Consider the following 19847-nt stretch of genomic DNA (forward strand, 5'->3'; position numbering starts at 1 on the left):
GTGGCCATCACAAAGCCCTGAACTCAATCCCATAGAAAATGTGTGGGCAGAACTGAAAAACCATGTGCGAGCAAGCAGGCCTACAAACCTGACTCAGTTACACCAGATCTCTCAGGAGGAAAGGGACAATTTATTGTGGAAGGCTACCCGAAACGTTTGACCCAAGTTAAACAATTTAAAGGCAATGCTACCAAATACTAATTGAGTGTATGTAAACTTCTGACCCACTGGGAATGTAATGCAAGAAATAGTTGAAATAAATAATTCTCTGTACTATTATTCTGACATTTCACATTATTAAATTAAAGTTGTGATCCTAACTGATGTAAGACAGGGAATTTTTCTTAGGACTAAATGTCGGGAATTGTGAAAAAATGAGTCTAAATGTTTTTGACTAAGGTGTATGTAAACTTCTGACTTCAACTGTATGCACACACACACACACACACACACACACACACACACACACACACACACACACACACACACACACACACACACACACACACACACACACACACACACACACACACACACACACACACACACACACAACCAGTCAAAAGTTTGAACACCTACTCATTCTGGGATTTTTCTTTATTTGCACTATATTGTAGAAGACATCGAAAACTATGAAATAACACATATGCAATCATGTAGTAACCATAAAAAGTGTTAAACAAATCAAAATATATTTTAGATCCTTTAAGGAAAGAAATTCCACAAATGAACTTTTAACAAGGGAAACCTATTCATTGAAATTCATTCCAGGTGACTACCCCATGAAGCTGGTCGAGAGAATGCCAAGAGTGTGTAAAGCTTCATCAAGGCAAAGGTTGGATGCTATATATTGTTTTTGTTTAACACTTTTTTTAGTTACTACATGAATAGTAAAACTAAAGAAAAACCCTGTAATGAGTACGTGTCCAAACGTTTGGCTAGTACTGTATATTTTTTTTTTTTTTTGCTCAGATAACTTTGAGGTGGAGGGGGGGAATAACACCACTCATGAGCCAAATTCGGCTTGCGGGCCTCCAATTGGGGAACCCTGCCCTAGGCCATTACTTACAGTCATCAGTTCCTTCTGGAAGGACTTCCTCTCCTTTCCCTCTGCATTGTTGCAGTCCTCCTTCAGCTTCTCCAGAACAGATGCCACCCTCTCAGGCTCACTGTCAGGCTCTGTACGGCAGAAATGTGTCAGTGGTAGGTTGACGTAACCCAGGGCATCAGCAAACGCCCTCCAGCTTCCTACGTTCTCCATCAGTATAGTCCTTACAGAGGCATAGATGTACGTCAGGAACTTGCTGGGCTTAAGTATCTGCTCCAGTAAGAGTGTAGTGGTAAGTTCAGCACCGCTGAAGTATATGGGCTTCACTTTCCCCACCACCAGAACATTTTTTGCATGGACAAGTCCTGTCCTACCATGATAGTAACCAATGTACCATTCCTTAGTCCACAACTGTCCTTTCAGTTTGATTTTCTCCTCGCTCAGAAGGGCAACGTAATCCCCCTTTTTGTACTCCAGTAAGTATTGGTTCTTGGTCTGACGGATGACTGTTTTGATAAATTTACCAAACTTCAGGTTGTGGATTCGTTGGTCATGGAACACAGGGTACTTGTTAGTGATGGCCAGAGGGGACAAAACAATTTTCCCTACTTCCTTCTTCTTCAGGAAGCGCCTCTGCGCAGACGTCCGTGGACCAGTCTTGGGTGGAGGTGTTGGTGTTTGAACGCAGAACTGGGCGAGAATACAGTCCTGGTCATCCTTGACCTGGACCCGCAATGTGAAATCTGAGACATCGTCAGCAGTGCGTGAGGCAATCATATAGACAAGCCGGCTAACCTTTCCCAGTTTGACCTGGAACCCCCTGACCACCCTTGCCTGCTCACTGTCCTTGACCTCATAGTTGGCCATATTGGAGTAAACCCCGACCCGAAGATCCTGTGGTCTAGCCAGGACAAACTGGTGCTTCCCCCAGAGCTGAAGGGCCACTGGAGGAGCAGAGTGGGCCTGCCTCCCCACCTCACTCACCAGTAATGTCTTTGGGGCACAGTCATGGCCGAAGATAGCCACCACAGTCTTAAAGGATGGGTGAATGTGCTTAGGCCCATAGACGCCCAGGGTGACCTTTTTCACCACGTTATCCCAAACTGTGGTGCCTGGAGCAACCGACTGTGCCTGGGCCACAACAGACACATACATGCAGGGTTCAAGATAATCCAGACAGACCTGGACGGTGTCCCCATACATGTACGCCTGTGGGATTGGAGTGTAGGGGCCCTCCTTGCAGTCACTCCTCACACACATGACCTCTGTCGTCTGTCTGCTCTCCTTCTTCACCACAACTGACACGTTCATCTCAAGGGTGACTGTGGTTTTGGTCTCCATGTTGCTGAGTTTGATCTCCACAACGGGGCTCACAGTGGTGCAGCGGTCATTGTTGAGTTCCAGAGGCGGGTCCAGCAGGGCCTTCATGGAGATCTGCTGGGTGTCTCCAGGGGCCACGTGGCCCTCAGGGATGTGAATGCTGATGCTGGTGTCTGGAAGCTGGACAGCTCCTCCAGAACTGTCTAGACGGCAGACAATGTTGGTCTCTACCGGCTGTGTTTGGCCCCAGCCTGGGTTCTGGCCCAAGGAGTCCAGGTCATGGCAGGACCTGGCTTGCTTGCGGTGATTGAGCCATGCTTCCCGGAAATCCTCTCGGCTCTGAAACTGCTCAGGCGCAGGTGCTTTCAGGCCTCCAAAGAAACTGGAGGATGCCTTTGGGGCGTCATTCTGAGCCTGCAGGATGGAAAGTTCTGAGAGACTATAGGATCGCTTGCTCCTGAAGAATGGGTTGTCCCTGCGTAAGGTCTGGCCCACTCCCAGGCTGGGGCTGATGTGGTTCAGATCAAAGATGTCACTGCCAAAGCCATTGATGTTGACAGTGCTGCTGGTGGAGTTTGGTGGGACAGAGGGTGCTGTGTCAAAAAGAAGAAGATCCACTGACTTACTGTTTTCATTACTGTTCTGATCCAGCGAACCCTGAAGGGCTCCATTGAGGAAAGGGTTGGTGGCGCTACGACTAAGGGGCTGGTGATGGGGGGCAAAGGGGTTCCCGTTTTGGGGGGCAGTGGGTTTCAGGAACACCCCGGTCCAATCTTCAAGGAGGTCCAGCTCCTTGGCTCCCTCCTCAACAGAGCAGTCTCCTAGGCTGTCGATCATACCGCTGTCACTGAATGAGGAGTCCCGGTAGTTAATGGGTTGGACGTATGCTGCAGGGATGTAACCCATCTCAGTGCTGTTGTGGGCGTACCACCACTCTCCACCCGATGTGTCCAGCACAAAGAGATGTTCTCCCTTGGAGAACTTGAGGGTGGTAAAGCTGGAGGGACAGTAATCCTTAATTGCAATGACTTCCCTGGCAGTGCCAAAAGAGGCAGTGGCGTCCAGTCTTAAGGCACTGGGAGAAGGCACTGCAACAAAAAAAAGAACACCAAAAAAGTAAATCTGTTAACAGGTAATCAATACTACAACAAAATATCTCAAATATGAATAGACTTCATTAGCATACCTTTGACATCTGTGAGGCAGTTAGATTCAGAGACTCCATCACTGAGATCAATGAGTGTCCCCTCTGACTTGCAGCGTGGCAGTGAAATGTTGTTGGTCGCCCTGATTCGATGGGCGGCCATTGTTGGTTCTTTCCCTGCACACACAACCTACGTGCTCAGGCTGCTCTCCTGGGTTCCCTTTCAGCCAATGGCAGAGTTAGTCGTCAACAGCCTTTCATAGTCTCTGGAGATGAAATAGAAAAAAAACAGGATTAACTAAATGGCTTATTTATATCTAATTAGCTTTTAGCGACACTTGACAATCTCATTAAATGGGCCTGATGCATTCTGATTAGAACAATATATCTTGCAACCTGCTCACTAATATAATTAAGAGGCACAAATAATGGATTGCCAAAATGGTGACAGAATGTAAATATCCCCCAGATATTTACAAGTTCCACATCCCAGAAGATAGGATTTTGGACGTGGCAATTACAAGAAAACACAAATCCCTAGTGTCTCTGTCTGTGTGTGGTTGGGGGTGGGTCTGACCATGTAATTTCTGCACACACAAAACACATATTCCTCTACCTTGAGGTGGGTGGAGAGGACATTCAACGTGAGATTTCAAGGTATGCATTACTATTATTGGAATTTCATGTGAAACCCTATAGACACTGAATTGTATTAACCTCATCTCTATTTGGTCTGCAACCTTGACATTATGCATTATGTTATACTAAACCAAAGGCAGGTCGCCCTGAGAGAATGCAACGGACAGCTTCATAACTTTTTTGCCTCCTCTCGTCTTTGAAATATATCGCGTTGATGTTAGCAGGGCCCTTCATTACGCTATGCTTGAAATAGTAAACCCTTGGGTCCTCCAAATGTTGTTTTAACTTTGAAGCGTTTGTGGGTTTCACTCCACTCAGTTAGTTCTCCTGTACTTTGAAAAAAAAAATTATCAAACGATCAAGGAGATATCAGTGAAAGCAATTTCTAGAATATGTACGTTACAAATAGTGTGTAGAGCTAATTTCCATATCCATTCCCTTCCCTGTGAAACTTTTTTTAATCCTTGATCATCCTTTGGAGAGGATAGTTCTGCACTGAGGGCCATCAAAAAGGACCTGGAGGAAGAAAGGGGATAGCTAAAGACTCATACGGAAACAGAATGATAAATGAAGTGCATATGCAAAAAGCTCCATTTGAATTCAAATAAACATTTTAGCCCACAGACTTCAGACGGGAGAGTAGACAGCAGTTTGAGCTGCAGCCTAAAATAATCGGACAAAATAGGCGTGAATCACAACATAACAACTTTTATTATAGCCTACTTTTTGGCTAAAAACAATGTTTTGGTCAAGACAACCTACATGAAGCCTTATATTTATTACTGCTTTTAACAAAACAACAGACCAGGAGTTGCTACTCGCTGATGTCTTATGGGAAAATCCAGACCTTATCTCAGCTAGTCTCCATTCTCTTTCCACATATTTGTTTGATGACCCAACGGCAACACACGTTAAAAAAAAACAGTCACATCTGCTGCCTCTCCCACACTCAAGGAGAGGTGGTTGGTGTAAAGTGCCAAAACCCCCTGCCTACTCTCCTGTGCGGTATGAAGGCAACAGCACACAGTGGCTTCTGACAAATGAATAGGCTTGTACTGTAATATAACTTATAGCAAGTGGTCAACAACCTTTTCTTAGTCAAGATCTACCCCTCAGGATTATTTTTTAAACATGACATAGAAGATGCAACATTAACCTAATAAAAATAGTTATGTAGGAATTAGGTTTGTGCAGTAGGCCTAATATATTATCACAGCATATTGGCTGTACGCCTGGCCTGAAATATTGTTATTCTCAGACCATATTATATTTCAAAACTTGACCTTTGATTACAAAATAGATCAGTTGGAGTAGCATTTGCGAAGCACAGCGGAGCATGAATTGAAATAGTGAGATTTTTTATGTTACTGGTTGACCTGCATCTGATGGACATGGTGCTTTCAAGACAACTGGGACGTCAGTGATCTTCAGGTCGGAAAATCAGAGGTCTAGAAAGATGTCAGAGTTTCCAACTTGGAACTGGGAGTCCCATAGGGCTGCGCACAAATGGCCCAGCGTCGTTGGAGTTAGGGTTTGGCCGGGGTAGGCCGTTATTGGAAATAAGAATTTGTTCTTAACTGACTTGCCTACTTAAATAAAAGGTTAAATACAAATAAATAAATGAAAACAATAAAACATTTTTAAAAATCCCCAGTTGGATCACGTTTTTTCCCAGTTGTCTTGAACGCACGGAAGTCAGAGATTTCCGAGTCCCCGGTTGTTTTAACACACCATTAGTCTCAGCTGGAAGGAGGGAGAAGCACGTTTTCTGTTTTGTAATAGTGTTGAATAAAAACAGTGTTGACAGTGCTGAATATTTTTTTTTACATGAACTCTTAGAAAAACAGCAGCTCTTTGCTGTATTCTTTGACAGTCTTGCTGTGGTTTTAAAAGTTATTAAATCTTACTTAAGCTAGTGACAAACTTTGCTGTGGCCGGGATCGTAGAAGCTCTGTAGGCACTGTGATTTGAGCTATCCGATTGGCCAGCGCAGTAGATGCACTTGATTTAGCCACAGATCCTCCGGTCCGCCTGGTAGGCGGAGTTCCTCTTTTCAGACAAATTCAATGGTTCAAAATAGAAAATACTTTGCTTACCAGGTGCGCAAGGCTTCTGAATCAAGTGCACCTACCACCAACAGTGCAACATGAACGATAAAATCAAAGGAGAGCAAGCCTTTATCACAGCCTTTATCGTTGGCTTTCCCACTGAAATGTTTGGTGATCGACTAGGAATGGTCGACCGGTTGGTGACCACTGGCTTTCAGTTGTGACTATTATAGATGCTATCCTGACAAAGAGATTATGTACCAATAACACCAAACTCTAAAACCTCTTTGAAAAATCAGACTAAAGAGGTCAAAATGCAGTAGAATACAATAAACAAAATGTACATCTCAACTCTTTTGCTCTATTCTTGTAACCAGATGTGGGTCAGTAGAACACAGCACTGTTTCTTGATACACAACAAACTACAAATCATCTATAATTCAGTACCTTCATAGGTTCTGGGGAAGGGGTGTTCATGGAGGAAAGGGCTCATGACACCACTGACATGTTTTTACTAGAGCATGAGTGATTCTAAGGTTGCTCCGCCAGACGCCAGTAAGAGAAGAAAAAGGTATGATGTGAGGAATGCAACATTGCTTCACAAAGTGGTGAAGATTAACTCCTCTGTCCTTAAGACTGCCAACACGAGCCATTGATAAAGAGTATGGGGGAATTTGATTGTCAAATGTACAGTGAGGCAAAAAACATATTTAGTCAGCCACCAATTGTGCAAGTTCACCCACTTAAAAAGATGAGAGAGGCCTGTAATCTTCATCATAGGTACACTTCAACTATGACAGGCAAAATGAGAAAAACAAATCCAGAAAATCACATTGTAGTATTTTTTATGAATTTATTTGCAAATTATGGTGGAAAATAAGTATTTGGTCACCTACAAACAAGCAAGATTTCTGGCTCTCACAGACCTGTAACTTCTTCTTTAAGAGGCTCCTCTGTCCTCCACTTGTTACCTGTATTAATAGCACCTGTTTGAACTTGTTATCAGTATAAAAGACATCTGTCCACAACCTCAAACAGTCACACTCCAAACTCCACTATGGTCAAAACCAAAGAGCTGTCAAAGGACACCAGAAACAAAATTGTAGTCCTGTACCAGGCTGGGAAGACTGAATCTGCAATAGGTAAGCAGCTTGGTTTGAAGAAATTAACTGTGGGAGCAATTATTAGGAAATGGAAGAGATACAAGAGCACTGATAATCTCCCTCGATCTGGGGCTCCACGCAAGATCTCACCCGTGGGGTCAAAATTATCACTAGAACGGTGAGCAAAAATCCCAGAACCACACGGGAGGACCTAGTGAATGACCTGCAGAGAGCAGGGACCAAAGTAACAAAGCCTACCATCAGTAACACACTACGCTGCCAGGGACTCAAATCCTGCAGTGTCAGACGTGTCCCCCTGCTTAAGCCAGTACATGTCCAGGCCCGTCTGAAGTTTTCTAGAGAGCATTTGGATGATCCAGAAGAAGATTGGGAGAATGTCATATGGTCAGATGAAACCAAAATATAACTTTTTGGTAAAAACTCAACTCGTCGTTTGACACAATATTTTGCTACCTGTGCCATGTCCCATAGCAGTCTCTTTCTGATGTAAAGCAGAGGCAAACTGAACAAGTGGTGCAGTTCATGCGACACAGAACACAACGACGCCGCCATGCTGTGCCCTTTTGGCCCTGAGGCACAGTCATGCCTGCAGCAATGAACTGTGGCTTATGAACACCACTGGGGGCAGAGGTAGAGTGGGCAGCTTGGTACCGGGGGCTCCCAGTCGGAGTCGCTATCACTGTGAAAGAAAACATTTAAAAAATATTTGTATTGTATGAGCCTTTTATCATCACATAAAATAAACAGATATGTATTGTATAGAGCAGAGGGAACAGTCACTAAGGTGAAGTGCTGTTCCATTGTTGAGGGCCTGCCCTCCCCTGAACAGCACCCAATGGCTATTTCATATGGAAATGGCGAGGAGTAGCAGGCGCAGTGGCCAAGTGTGTGTTTGCTGTTCTACTCCATACCATTTGAAAAAAATAATGGAAAATATATATATCTGACATGGAAAATATATATATATCTGACATGGAAAATATATATATATCTGACATGGAAAAAAATATATATATATATTTTCCATGTCAGATATATATATATTTTCCATGTCAGATATATATATATTTTCCATGTCAGATATATATATTTTCCAAATTTTTTTCCAAAGTTCAAGGGGGCCGAATACTTTCGCAAGGCACTGTATATATTCATTTTTTGGCAAAAAAAGGGGTTCAGTGCATTAGCACTTACCCGTCCAGAAATACATCCTGTCCTTGCAGAAACAGCTCCTCAGTTCGTTTGAAACATAACACTCCAAGATTCATCAAACAAAAAATCTCTCTCACTTTCAATTTTTCACTTTCACTTTAGACTTTGACTTCGCTTTTCCTGATTTATTCGCCATGATATCTTCAATGAAATCATTGAAAATACAACTTTCCGAAACACAGCTGCGCGTAACAAGCCTCACAGCAACTCCTCTGATCGTCAAGGCGAGAATGGAGTTCGTTACGCATGCGTTTACAAACAAGGAATGGTGGTCCAACCCAAAACCATTACATACTGGCGTTTACCTCAGCTCATTGGCTATCTACCCAGCTAGATTTCAAGAAGATCAGTGGTCATTGGGCAGAAATACAGTCCATCAACGAAGCTTCGCTAAAATGATTGGTGCGCAAGGTAGTCATTGCTCGTTGTCTTCAAATCAGTTCACTTCGGTGAATACTCCACGCAAAAAAACAATGACGTTTGGCTGTGTTGCAAACATCCAGAGGAATGCACTGAAACCATGACTAGATAAACGATGGTTTACCGTGTGTAATTACGGTGAATGCTCCGTAAAAAATTGATAGAGATGGAATTCACGGCACAAACGGGTTATAAAATGTTTCGATTTAAGCTATAAAAATTGATTTTATCAAAGAAAACGGCACTTCATTTGATCACTGGGACCCTCAGGAAGAGAAATAAGAGCAAGATAGAATGTAAGTCATAATTTTACCATCAGATGTGAATGTGTAAAAACTGTCATGGCGGAAAATGTTTCTATTGTTGATTGCTCTTCTCAAACAAAAGCATGGTATTTGTTCTCTGTAATAGCTATTTTAAATTGGAAAACGTAGTTTGATTACCAAGATTCTAATATTTTGAAGGGTGTAAGACACTTTCAAGAATATTTAATGTTACGACGTTGTATTTTTAGTTGTCACTCTGAAATTTCCCCTGATGTTGATCCCTGTACAGGGATCGCAGCCATATGTTAAGTCTACCCCCTACTTTTTCGAACATTCTGTTAAAAATCGCGCAACATTTCAGCGCCCTGCTACTCATGCCAGGAATATAGTATATGCATATGATTAGTATGTGTGGATAGAAAACACTCAGACGTTTCTAGAACTGGTTAAATCACGGCTGTGACTCTAACAGAACGTGCGTTTCATCGAAAAGCGCAGGAAAATCTGATCACTGAAAACTGGAAAATATATCAATGCGCCACTTGAATGTGTTGTTGAACAGAAACCAAATTACCTGGAGCCGAGGTTGCAATACCTACAGCTTCCACACGATGTCCACAGTATTGTCATTTTCCTAGGATTTTTTTCTTGGTCAAACGGACAAAAGACAGCCCATTTCTTCCGGTCTCCGACTGGATATTTTGGTTGAGATTAATCCGGACATTATTTCAAGACGTACAGCTATAGAATATACATCACCTCGTGATCAATTTGATCGATTATTAACGTTTACTAATACCTAAAGTTGCATTACAAAAGTATTTCGAAGTGTTTTGTGAAAGTTTATCGTCGACTTTTTTAATTTTAAAAAATGACGTTGCGTTATAAAACAGTGTTTTTTCCTTGATCACACAGTCTTCATAGATCGATATCTAGGCTATATATGGACCGATTTAATCGAAATAAAGACCCAATAGTGATGTTTATGGGACATCTAGGAGTGCCAACAAAGAAGATGGTCAAAGGTAATGAATGTTTTATATTTTATTTCTGCATTTTGTGTAGCGCCGACTATGCTAATTATTTTGTTTACGTCCCCTGCGGGTCTTTAGGGGTGTTGCATGCTATCAGATAATAGCTTCTCATGCTTTCACCGAAAAGCATTTTAAAAATCTGACAACGAGTGTAGCTTTAATTCAGTACCCCGAATGTGTGTTTTAATGAACGTTTGAGTTTTAACGAGTGCTATTAGCATTTAGCGTATCGCATTTGCATTTCCAGATGTCTAGATGGGACGCATGCGTCCGGGGTCGACTCAAGAGGTTAACTGACGTGCCTAGTTAAATAAAGATTAAATAAAGGTGTAAAAAAAGGTGTCAGAAAATTCTGATTGTTATGAAAACCTCTATTTTAAATAGCTTGTATAAAATACACCTTATGACACTGTCAGGAAGACTTATGACCATCATAAATATATAAGCCAGATAGGCCTATCACGTACATGCCCTTATATCAGTCATCAGTCTAAAAGAGGGTGTCTTGTCCTGCTCCTGAAATCTGCTCCTACATTCATGATTCATATTTAATCATCAACAAAAGAGCATTGGGTAGGTGCATGTCTGACATCACTGTGTGCGCAATTACAATGATAATTTAATATGGTTAATAAAAAAATGCTAGATAGCCTACATGTCAACAGTATGTTTGTTATGTTGTAATAGAATGTTTTTCCCTGTGTGGTAGGTTTGGAGGTTTTTGACACTCTTGTGTCATAACCAGACATAAAATAACGCAATATATGTCAAAACAAGTCTAAATATACAGTACTCCCAATTGAAATGGTTTGGGATGAGTTGGAAAAATCAATCCAGGTGAGGCTGGTTGAGAGAATGTCAAGAGTGTGAAAAGCTGTCATCAAGGCAAAGGGTGGCTACTTTAAATATAAAATATATTTAGATTTTTTTTAACACTTGTTTGGGTTACTACGTGATTCCATATGTGTTATTTCATAGTTTTGATGTCTTCACTATTCTACAATGTAGAAAATAGTTCAAATAAATAACAACCCTTGAATGAGTAGGTATGTCCAAACTCTTGACTGGTACTGTATGTGTCATGACAGTGGTAAGACCATAAGACCACAGGTTATGTAATTTGATATGGCATGGTTATGTCCGTGTCATAATGTGTTATGGCACTGGGTGCCAAGTAAAGTGTTTCAAAAATGTCAAATGTAAATGTGACATTAACCCATGTTGCTATCCAATTCACAACATAGTGTCTACTGTAGATGTAATGGATTCAAATATATTTCACACAGTTTGTGTGTGCCAGAGTAGGGGTCATACTAGACTCCATCGTCTCGCTTTCTATTTAGTCAGCCGAGGCATGAGAGAGTGTCTTACTTCGCTAGCAGGTGACATGGAGATCAGACATTTTCGTGGTATTGTACTGTATGCTCTTCAGATATCTGAAGACATGTATCAGTCAGCAGACAGACATATTAATATCAATGGAGGCTCCTCACAGGAGGAAGTGGAGGACCATCCTACTCAGTGAATTTCAGAAAAAAAAATTGTGAAACATTTAAAATGATCTTTTTTAGATAAAACAAATCTAAATATATATAATATAAAGTGTGGTGAGTAGTTGACCCGGAGAGAGAAAGACAATAGTTGAACAGTTTTAAACAAAGTAATTTCTTAAAATAATGAAATTTGTGGAGTGGTTGAAGTGGTTGAAAAATAAGTTTTAATGACTCCAACCTAAGTGTATGTAAACTTCTGACTTCAACTGTATATCCACAGTAAATAGAGTCCTATATTGGCGTAACCTGAAAGTTCGCACAGCAAGGAAGAAGCCCCTGCTCCAAAAGCTAGACTACGGTTTGCAACTGAACATGGGGACAAAGATCGTTCTTTTTGGAGAAATGTCAACTGTATATTGTCTTGATATGCAGCCATTGTCAATGGTAGAGGATGTCTGCTTCAAAACCCTAATGACATACACTTCTATTAAATTATTTGTAATAATGAAAATTACAACAATACTGAATGACTGAATGAACACTTATTTTAACTTCATATAATAGTCGGAAGTTTACATACACTTAGGTTGGAGTCATTAAAACTCATTTTTCAACCACTCCACAAATTTCTTGTTCACAAACTATAGTTTTGGCAAGTCGGTTAGGACATCTACTTTGTGCATGACACAAGTCATTTTTCCAACAATTGTTTACAGACAGACTACGGTTTGCAACTGCACATGGGGTCAAAGATCGTATTTTTGGGAGAAATGTCCTCTGGTCTGATGAAACAAAAACAGAACTGTTTGGACATAATGACCATTGTTATGTTTGGAGAAAAAGGGGGAGGCTTGCAAGTCGAAGAACACCATCCCAACCGTGAGGCACCGGGCTGGCAGCATCATGTTTTGGGGGTGCTTTGCTGCAGTAGGGACTGGTGTACTTTATGAAATAGTTGGCATCATGAGGGAGGAAAATTACGAGGATATATTGAAGCAACATCTCAAGACATCAGTCAAGAAGTTAAAGCTTGGTCGCAAATGGGTCTTCCAAATGGACCTTCCAAATGGACAATGACCCCAAGCATACTTCCAAAGTTGTGGCAAAATGGCTTAAGGACAACAAAGTCAAGGTATTGGAGTGGCCATCACAAAGACCTGACCTCAATTCTATAGGAAATGTGTGGGTAGAACTGAAAAAGTGTGTGCAAGCAAGGAGGCAAACAAACCTGTCTCAGTTACACCAGCTCTGTCAGGAGGATCGGGCCAAAATTCACCCAACTTATTGTGGGAAGCTTGTGGAAGGCTACCCGAAACATTTGACCCAAGTTAAACAATATAAAGGTAATGCTACCAAATCCTAATTGAGTGTATGTGACCTTTTGACCCACTGGGAATGTGATGAAAGTAATAAAAGCTGAAATATATAATTCTCTCTACTATTATTCTAACATCTCACATTCTTAAAATAAAGTGGTGATCCTAACTCACGTAAAACAGGGATTAAATGTCAAGAATTGTGAAAAACTGAGTTTAAATGTATTTGGCTAAGGTGTATGTAAACGTCTGACTTCAACTGTAGGCCTAAAGGCAGAGACAATTAGAAGACACAGTGGTAGAATAAATTCAACCACAACTTTGTTTCGTCACAAAACTGGAGAGCAGCCTCTGTCCGGTGAAGTCACAAAGCATATAACAAACAGTTACATGACCTACATCATGGTCAAGCAATTTAATGTTTCCGATGTTGTCAGCTAAAATGGCGCCGGAAGAAATGGCAGCAGTTTTACGTGCGCCCAACCAATTGTGCAATTATGTGGGGGTTTTCTTGCTTTATTTGTAACTTATTTTGTACATAATGTTTCCGCAACCGTATCTTCCGGCAAAAAAATAGCTTCTGGATATCAGGACAGCGATCACTCACCTCAGATTAGACAAAGATTTTTTTCTTCAACAAACAAGATGCACAAGACATCCTCCAAACACCCGGCAGGGCTGACATCCACGATATTTGCAAGAGGAAGCGACGCAGGTACAGAGGACAAAGAGCCGATTGCCTGGTCAGGACCCGGCGAAGGCGACTGGGAAAGCTGCCGTTACCGTCAATACAATAAATTAGACGAGGTACGATCACGAATATCCTACCAACGGGACATCAAACTGTAATATCCTATGTTTCACGGAATCTTGGCTGAATGATGACATGGATATTCAGCTAGCGGGACACACGCTGCACCGGTAAGATAGAACAGCACACTCCGGTATTGTGATAAATTGCAGGCCACACTACTTGCTTAGAGAGTTTTCAGGTATACGTTTCGTGGCTGTTTATTTACCACCACAGACAGATGCTGGCACTAAGACCGCACTCAGTCATCTGTATAAGGAAATATAGCTCCTAGTGGCCGGAGACTTTAATGCAGGGAAACTTAAATCAGTTCTACCAAATTTCCATCAAGATGTTAAATGTGCAACCAGAGGGAAATCCGACCACAACTCTATCCTCCTGATTCCTGCTTACAAGCAAAAATTATAGCAGAAAGCACCAGTTACTCGGTCTATAATTAAGTCGTCAGATGAAGCAGATGCTAAACTACAGGACTGTTTTGCTATCACAGACTGGAACATATTCCGGGATTCTTCCGATGACATTGAGAAGTACACCACATCAGTCACTGGCTTTATCAATAAGTGCATCGAGGACATCGTTCCCACAGTGACTGTACGTACATACCCCAACCAGAAGCCATGGTTACAGGCAACATTCGCACTGAGCTAAAGGGTAGAGCTGCTGCTTTCAAGGTGCGGGACTCTATCCCGGAAGCTTACTAGAAATCCTGCTATGCCCTGCGACGAACCATCAAACAGGCAAAGCGTCAATACAGGGCTAAGTTTGAATCATACTACGCCGGCTCCAACGATCGTCTTACAGTGAGGGAAAAAAGTATTTGATCCTCTGCTGATTTTGTACATTTGCCCACCGACAAAGAAATTATCCGTCTATAATTTTAATGGTATGTTTATTTGAACAGTGAGAGACAGAATAACAAAAAATAAATCCTAGACCCACTCCAATTTGCATACCGCCCAAACAGATTCACAGATGGTGCAATCTTTATTTCACTCCACACTGCCCTTTCCCACCTGGACAAAAGGAACACTTATGTGAAAATGCTATTCATTGACTACAGCTCAGCGTTCAACAACATAGTACCCTCAAAGCTCATCACGAAGCTAAGGATCCTGGGACTAAACACTTCCCGCAGCAACTGGATCCTGGACTTCCTGACGGGCCGCCCCCAGGTGGTGAGGGTAGGTAGGCAACACATCTGCCACGCTGATCCTCAACACTGGAGCTCCCCAGGGGTGCATGCTCAGTCCCCTCCTGTACTCCCTGTTCACCCACGACTGCATGGCCAGGCACGACTCCAACACCATCATTAAGTTTGCAGATGACACAACAGTGCTAGGCCTGATCACCGACAACGACGAGACAGCCTATAGGGAGGAAGTCAGAGACCTGGCCAGGTGGTGCCAGAATAACAACCTATCCCTCAACGTAACCAAGACTAAGGAGATAATTGTGAACAATAGGAAAAGAAGGACAGAGCACGCCCCCATTCTCATTGACGGGGCTATAGTGGAGTAGGTTGAGAGCTTCAAGTTCCTTGGTGTCCACATCATCAACAAACTAGAATGGTCCGAACACACCAAGACAGTCGTGAAGAGGGCACGACAAAGCCTATTCCCCCTCAGGAAACTAAGAAGATTTGACATGGGTCCTGAGATCCTTAAAAGGTTCTACAGCTGCAACATTGAGAGCATCCTGACTGGTTGCATCACTGCCTGGTAGGCAACTGCTCGGCCTCTGACCGCAAGGCACTACAGAGGGCATCCAGGACCTGTACACCAGGTGGTGTCAGAGGAAGGCCCTAAAAATGGTCAAAGACCCCAGCCACCCCAGTCATAGACTGTTCTCTCAACTACCACATGGCAGGCGGAACCGGAGTACCAAGTCTAGGACAAAAATGCTTCTCAACAGTTTTTACCCCCAAGCTATAAGACTCCCGAACAGGAGTCTACAATATGCCTACCCGGACTATTTGCATTGTGTCCCCCCCAACCTCTCTTTTTTACGCTGCTGCTACTCTCTGTTTATCATATATGCATAGTCACTAACTATACATTCATGTACATACTACCTCAATTGGGCCGACCAGCCAGTGCCCCCGCAAGGTGGCTAACCGGGCTATCTGCATTGTGTCCCACCACCCGCCAACTCCTCTTTTACTTTACTGCTACTCTCTGTTCATCATATATACATAGTCACTTTAACCATATCTACATGTACATACTACATCAATCAGCCTGACTAACCGGTATCTGTATGTAACCTCGCTACCTTTATAGCCTCGCTACTGTATATAGTGTCTTTTTACTGTTGTTTTATTTCTTTACCTACCTATTGTTTACCAAATACCTTTTTTGCACTATTGGTTAGAGCCTGTAAGTAAGCATTTCACTGCACGTGACAAATAAACTTTGATTTGATTTGAAAGAAAACAGGAACTGTTTCAATTATTCCAGCACCATTTCAACTTCAACATTTCAACATCATCAAATCACCAATGCTTTGTCTAACACAGTGATGTACCAAAAGCTATTTAGTCCAATCAACATAAACTAAATCTGATGTGGCTCTCCATGGTTCATGGCTGATTTACAGTATATGTGTGCACATTCAAGCAAGTAGAAAAAACATGTTGACTCACCCCACTTGTAGAGAAATGCCAATGCCATCCTCTTTCATTTTAATGAAAAGGTCTATCACTCTGTCATAGAGTACATGCTTTTATTTTGTTTTGTCCTAGCTTACCTGGCTAAAATGCTTGCTCACTAGCCTAACTTCCTTTCTACATCTAGCTACATATTGAACTTCCATCCTCTTAGGCCAGGGTCACAATATATGAATTCATGGTTGGATCAGAATCGCCACTATAATCATTGGCCACTACGGAGAATTAAGTAAAACCACAAGTCCAAATCCCCATCTCCATCCATGGCTAATTTAGGAAAGGGACATTTTAGTTAGCTAGCTAGCCACCGGAGGACAACAACACAATGAGATGCAACAATTCAAGTTGTTTCTGTCAATGACGTATGTTCTCAATGCGATTTGATAGGAGTGATGCCAAATCCAAACTGGATTCCCTTGACACTTTTTTTGGTGTGCCAGGACTATTCACAGTTGATTTCACTCAATTTAGCTCAACGCTGATTGGCTATTTGTTTTATACTTTTTTTTAACAAGAGAGGCCAGATGCTTGCTGGCTTCCCTTGCATTCAATGCTACAGTCGGCAACAATGTCATACACTTTTGGACCAGACAGCATCACATAGATGGCCTACAGAGACAGAGTTTCACTCGCTTGGATGCTTTCTCTGGTGACGTACATTCAGCCTCTGCAAATTTAAGGAACATTTTGAAACCCAGAGAGATGAAGGATACATTATTTTATATGTTTATTTTTGCTTGGTCAATTATTTGGGATAGCCTGGCTTCCCTTGGCATCCATGAATACACGCCACTGGGAATATGAAAGACAGTAATGGAAATAAGGCCATGCTCATTAATAAAATCGTCCTCCCTAATCTTAAATAATAATAATAATAATAATAATATATGCCATTTAGCAGACGCTTTTATCCAAAGCGACTTACAGTCATGTGTGCATACATTCTACGTATGGGTGGTCCCGGGAATCGAACCCACTAACCTGGCGTTACAAGCGCCATGCTCTACCAACTGAGCTACAGAAGGACCATGGCACTGACCGCCACTGATTGATACACGATATCAATGGCAACATAGTGCAACCAATAATGAGTAGATGAGGACATTTGTTCTGTGTGACATTTGAAATTGTAATTTGGTGATACCATTTAATTTCTGATGGATGGAATTTATCTCCATCTCCCATCTTCAGCCTACTTTCTGATGTTCTGTTCATGTCATCTGTTTAATGCCAAGTCTCTGCCCAAGAATAAGTTATTTTTCCTTCTCTTAGCTCGCTCTTGAGTGACAACTGGATTTAGTTCACTGTGTGAATGAATGTGCATGTGATTCCAGATAAGATGCTCCCACAGTGAGAACATGCCACAGTCTCTTGGTTTATGATAGTGCTGAACCGAGAGTCCAGTTGGTTAGTTACATGCATGCATTACAACATAGAGGGCACACTGGCACAATTGGCATGAGACAGTGCAGCTGCGTTGGCCCCAGGGCAGCCTGGCACTCTCTGACTCATTGGATCATAGCCAATTATTACCAGGTGTGGCTCATGCGAGAGGTTAGGTTGGCTCATTCTGTATCGTGGGTTTTAAGTGGACGTGTTCTCCCAAGTGTTGAACCGTTTTAATCAACATTGATTGCCGAAGAGGGAGCAGACCAACCTTCCCAGTAGCTTCTGTTTTTTTATTTGTTCCAATATTTTGAATGCCCATCTCCATAAACTATATTAACTGGAGAACTATTCTCTCCACTTTATTTATATAGCCTCTGAAATTCTGGGTCTTTGTGCACAACCAGAGTGTTATCAACCTGGAACATGCAGAGCAGGTTGTTGAAAGTGAGATTAGGAAGAGAAACCAGAGGGTACATTTTCCCTTTCATTCCAATGTTTCTGTACCATTTGTCATACTCCATGCATGGCAAGACTGGCGTTGTGATGAGAAGTCCACTGAAATGTCTGATTATATTGCCTGAAATGACAGTGGGAACACACCCTCTAACCCTGACCTTGTTATTGAAAAAAATATATGTTTTCCCCGTCTTCTCCTCTTTACATGTTTAAGGCATGGTATCTCTTTGAGTCCAGACATTCTTGCCATTCCTTTTCACTTCATCCCTTACACAAATGTACAATGATGTGTTTATATTCAAAGCTTGCAAGTGGATTGAATGAAGTGGAGAGTGATAGCCAAAGCTAGCAGGAAATATTTTCCCTCAGTATATTTTCCCTCAGTTTTCCACAACCATTTAAGGAATAATGCCAGTTTTAGAATCTGCAATGTGATACACAACCACAACATAGTTTTAATGCATTTTTTTGTAAAGTTCTGGAAGTAAGTTGTATTACCATGTCTGATTTGCAAGACAGGTGTTTGCATGCAGATAGATGTTTGGCTATTAGTCAAATGTTTACCAACCAAGTAAAATCTCTTTAGTGTCTGTAAGACTATCTCAGTAGGGTACTAAGGGGTAACTAGCCCCCTCTAAGAACAATGTCTAATTGCTGACACAAAAAAGCAACGTTTGTAGAAAATAAATGCTACGTGGATCAGTAGAGGTCGACCAATTCATCGGAATGGCCGATTAATTAGGGACGATTTCAAGTTTTCATAACAAACCGGAAATCGGTAATTTTGGACGCCGATTTTGCCTATTTTTAAAATTTGTATTATTATGATTTTTTTACACCTTTATTTAACTAGGCAAGTCACACATTCTTAATTTCAATGACGGCCTAGGAACGGTGGGTTAACTGCCTTGTTCAGGGGCAGAACGACAGATTTTTACCTTGTCAGCTCAGGGATTCCATCTTGCAACCTTACGGTTAACTAGTCCAATGCTCGAACCACCTGCCTCACGAGGAGCCCGCCTGTTACGCGAATGCAGTAGGAAGCCAAAGTAAGTTGCTAGCTAGCATTAAACTTAATCAATCATAATCAATAGTTATAACTACAGATGGTTGATGATACTACTAGTTTATCTAGTGTGTCCTGCGTTGCATATAATCGATGCAGTGCGCATTCGTGAAAAAGGACTGTCGTTGCTCCAACGTGTACCTAACCATAAACACCTATGCCTTTCTTAAAATCAATACACAGAAGTATATATTTTTAAACCTGCAAATTTAGCTAAAAGAAATCCAGGTTAGCAGGCAATATTTAAAAAATTGTGTCACTTCTCTTGCGTTCATTGGACGCAGAGTCAGGGAAATTGCAACAGTTTGGGCCGCCTGGCTCATTGCTAACTAATTTTGCCAGAATTTTACGTAATTATGACATAACATTGAAGGTTGTGCAATGTAACAGGAA

The 19847-nt window shown here is 41.8% G+C and overlaps 1 protein-coding gene across 1 annotated transcript in view; it reads right to left on the reverse strand.

Annotated features, from left to right (window-relative positions):
- Nucleotides 1–19847, reverse strand: part of LOC118367002 (SH3 domain-binding protein 4-like) — a 66174-nt gene that overhangs the window by 18413 nt on the left and 27914 nt on the right. The window contains exons 2-3 of the mRNA XM_035749917.2: nucleotides 3555–3778; nucleotides 1070–3456 (exon numbers count right to left, since the gene is read on the reverse strand). Of these exons, the coding sequence (XP_035605810.1) occupies nucleotides 1070–3456; nucleotides 3555–3675 (2508 nt within the window). The 5' untranslated portion in view covers nucleotides 3676–3778. The remainder of the gene's footprint in view (nucleotides 1–1069; nucleotides 3457–3554; nucleotides 3779–19847) is intronic.

Source organism: Oncorhynchus keta, chromosome 34, assembly GCF_023373465.1.
Source record: "Oncorhynchus keta strain PuntledgeMale-10-30-2019 chromosome 34, Oket_V2, whole genome shotgun sequence".
In the NCBI taxonomy this organism is placed as follows: Eukaryota; Metazoa; Chordata; class Actinopteri; order Salmoniformes; family Salmonidae; genus Oncorhynchus; species Oncorhynchus keta.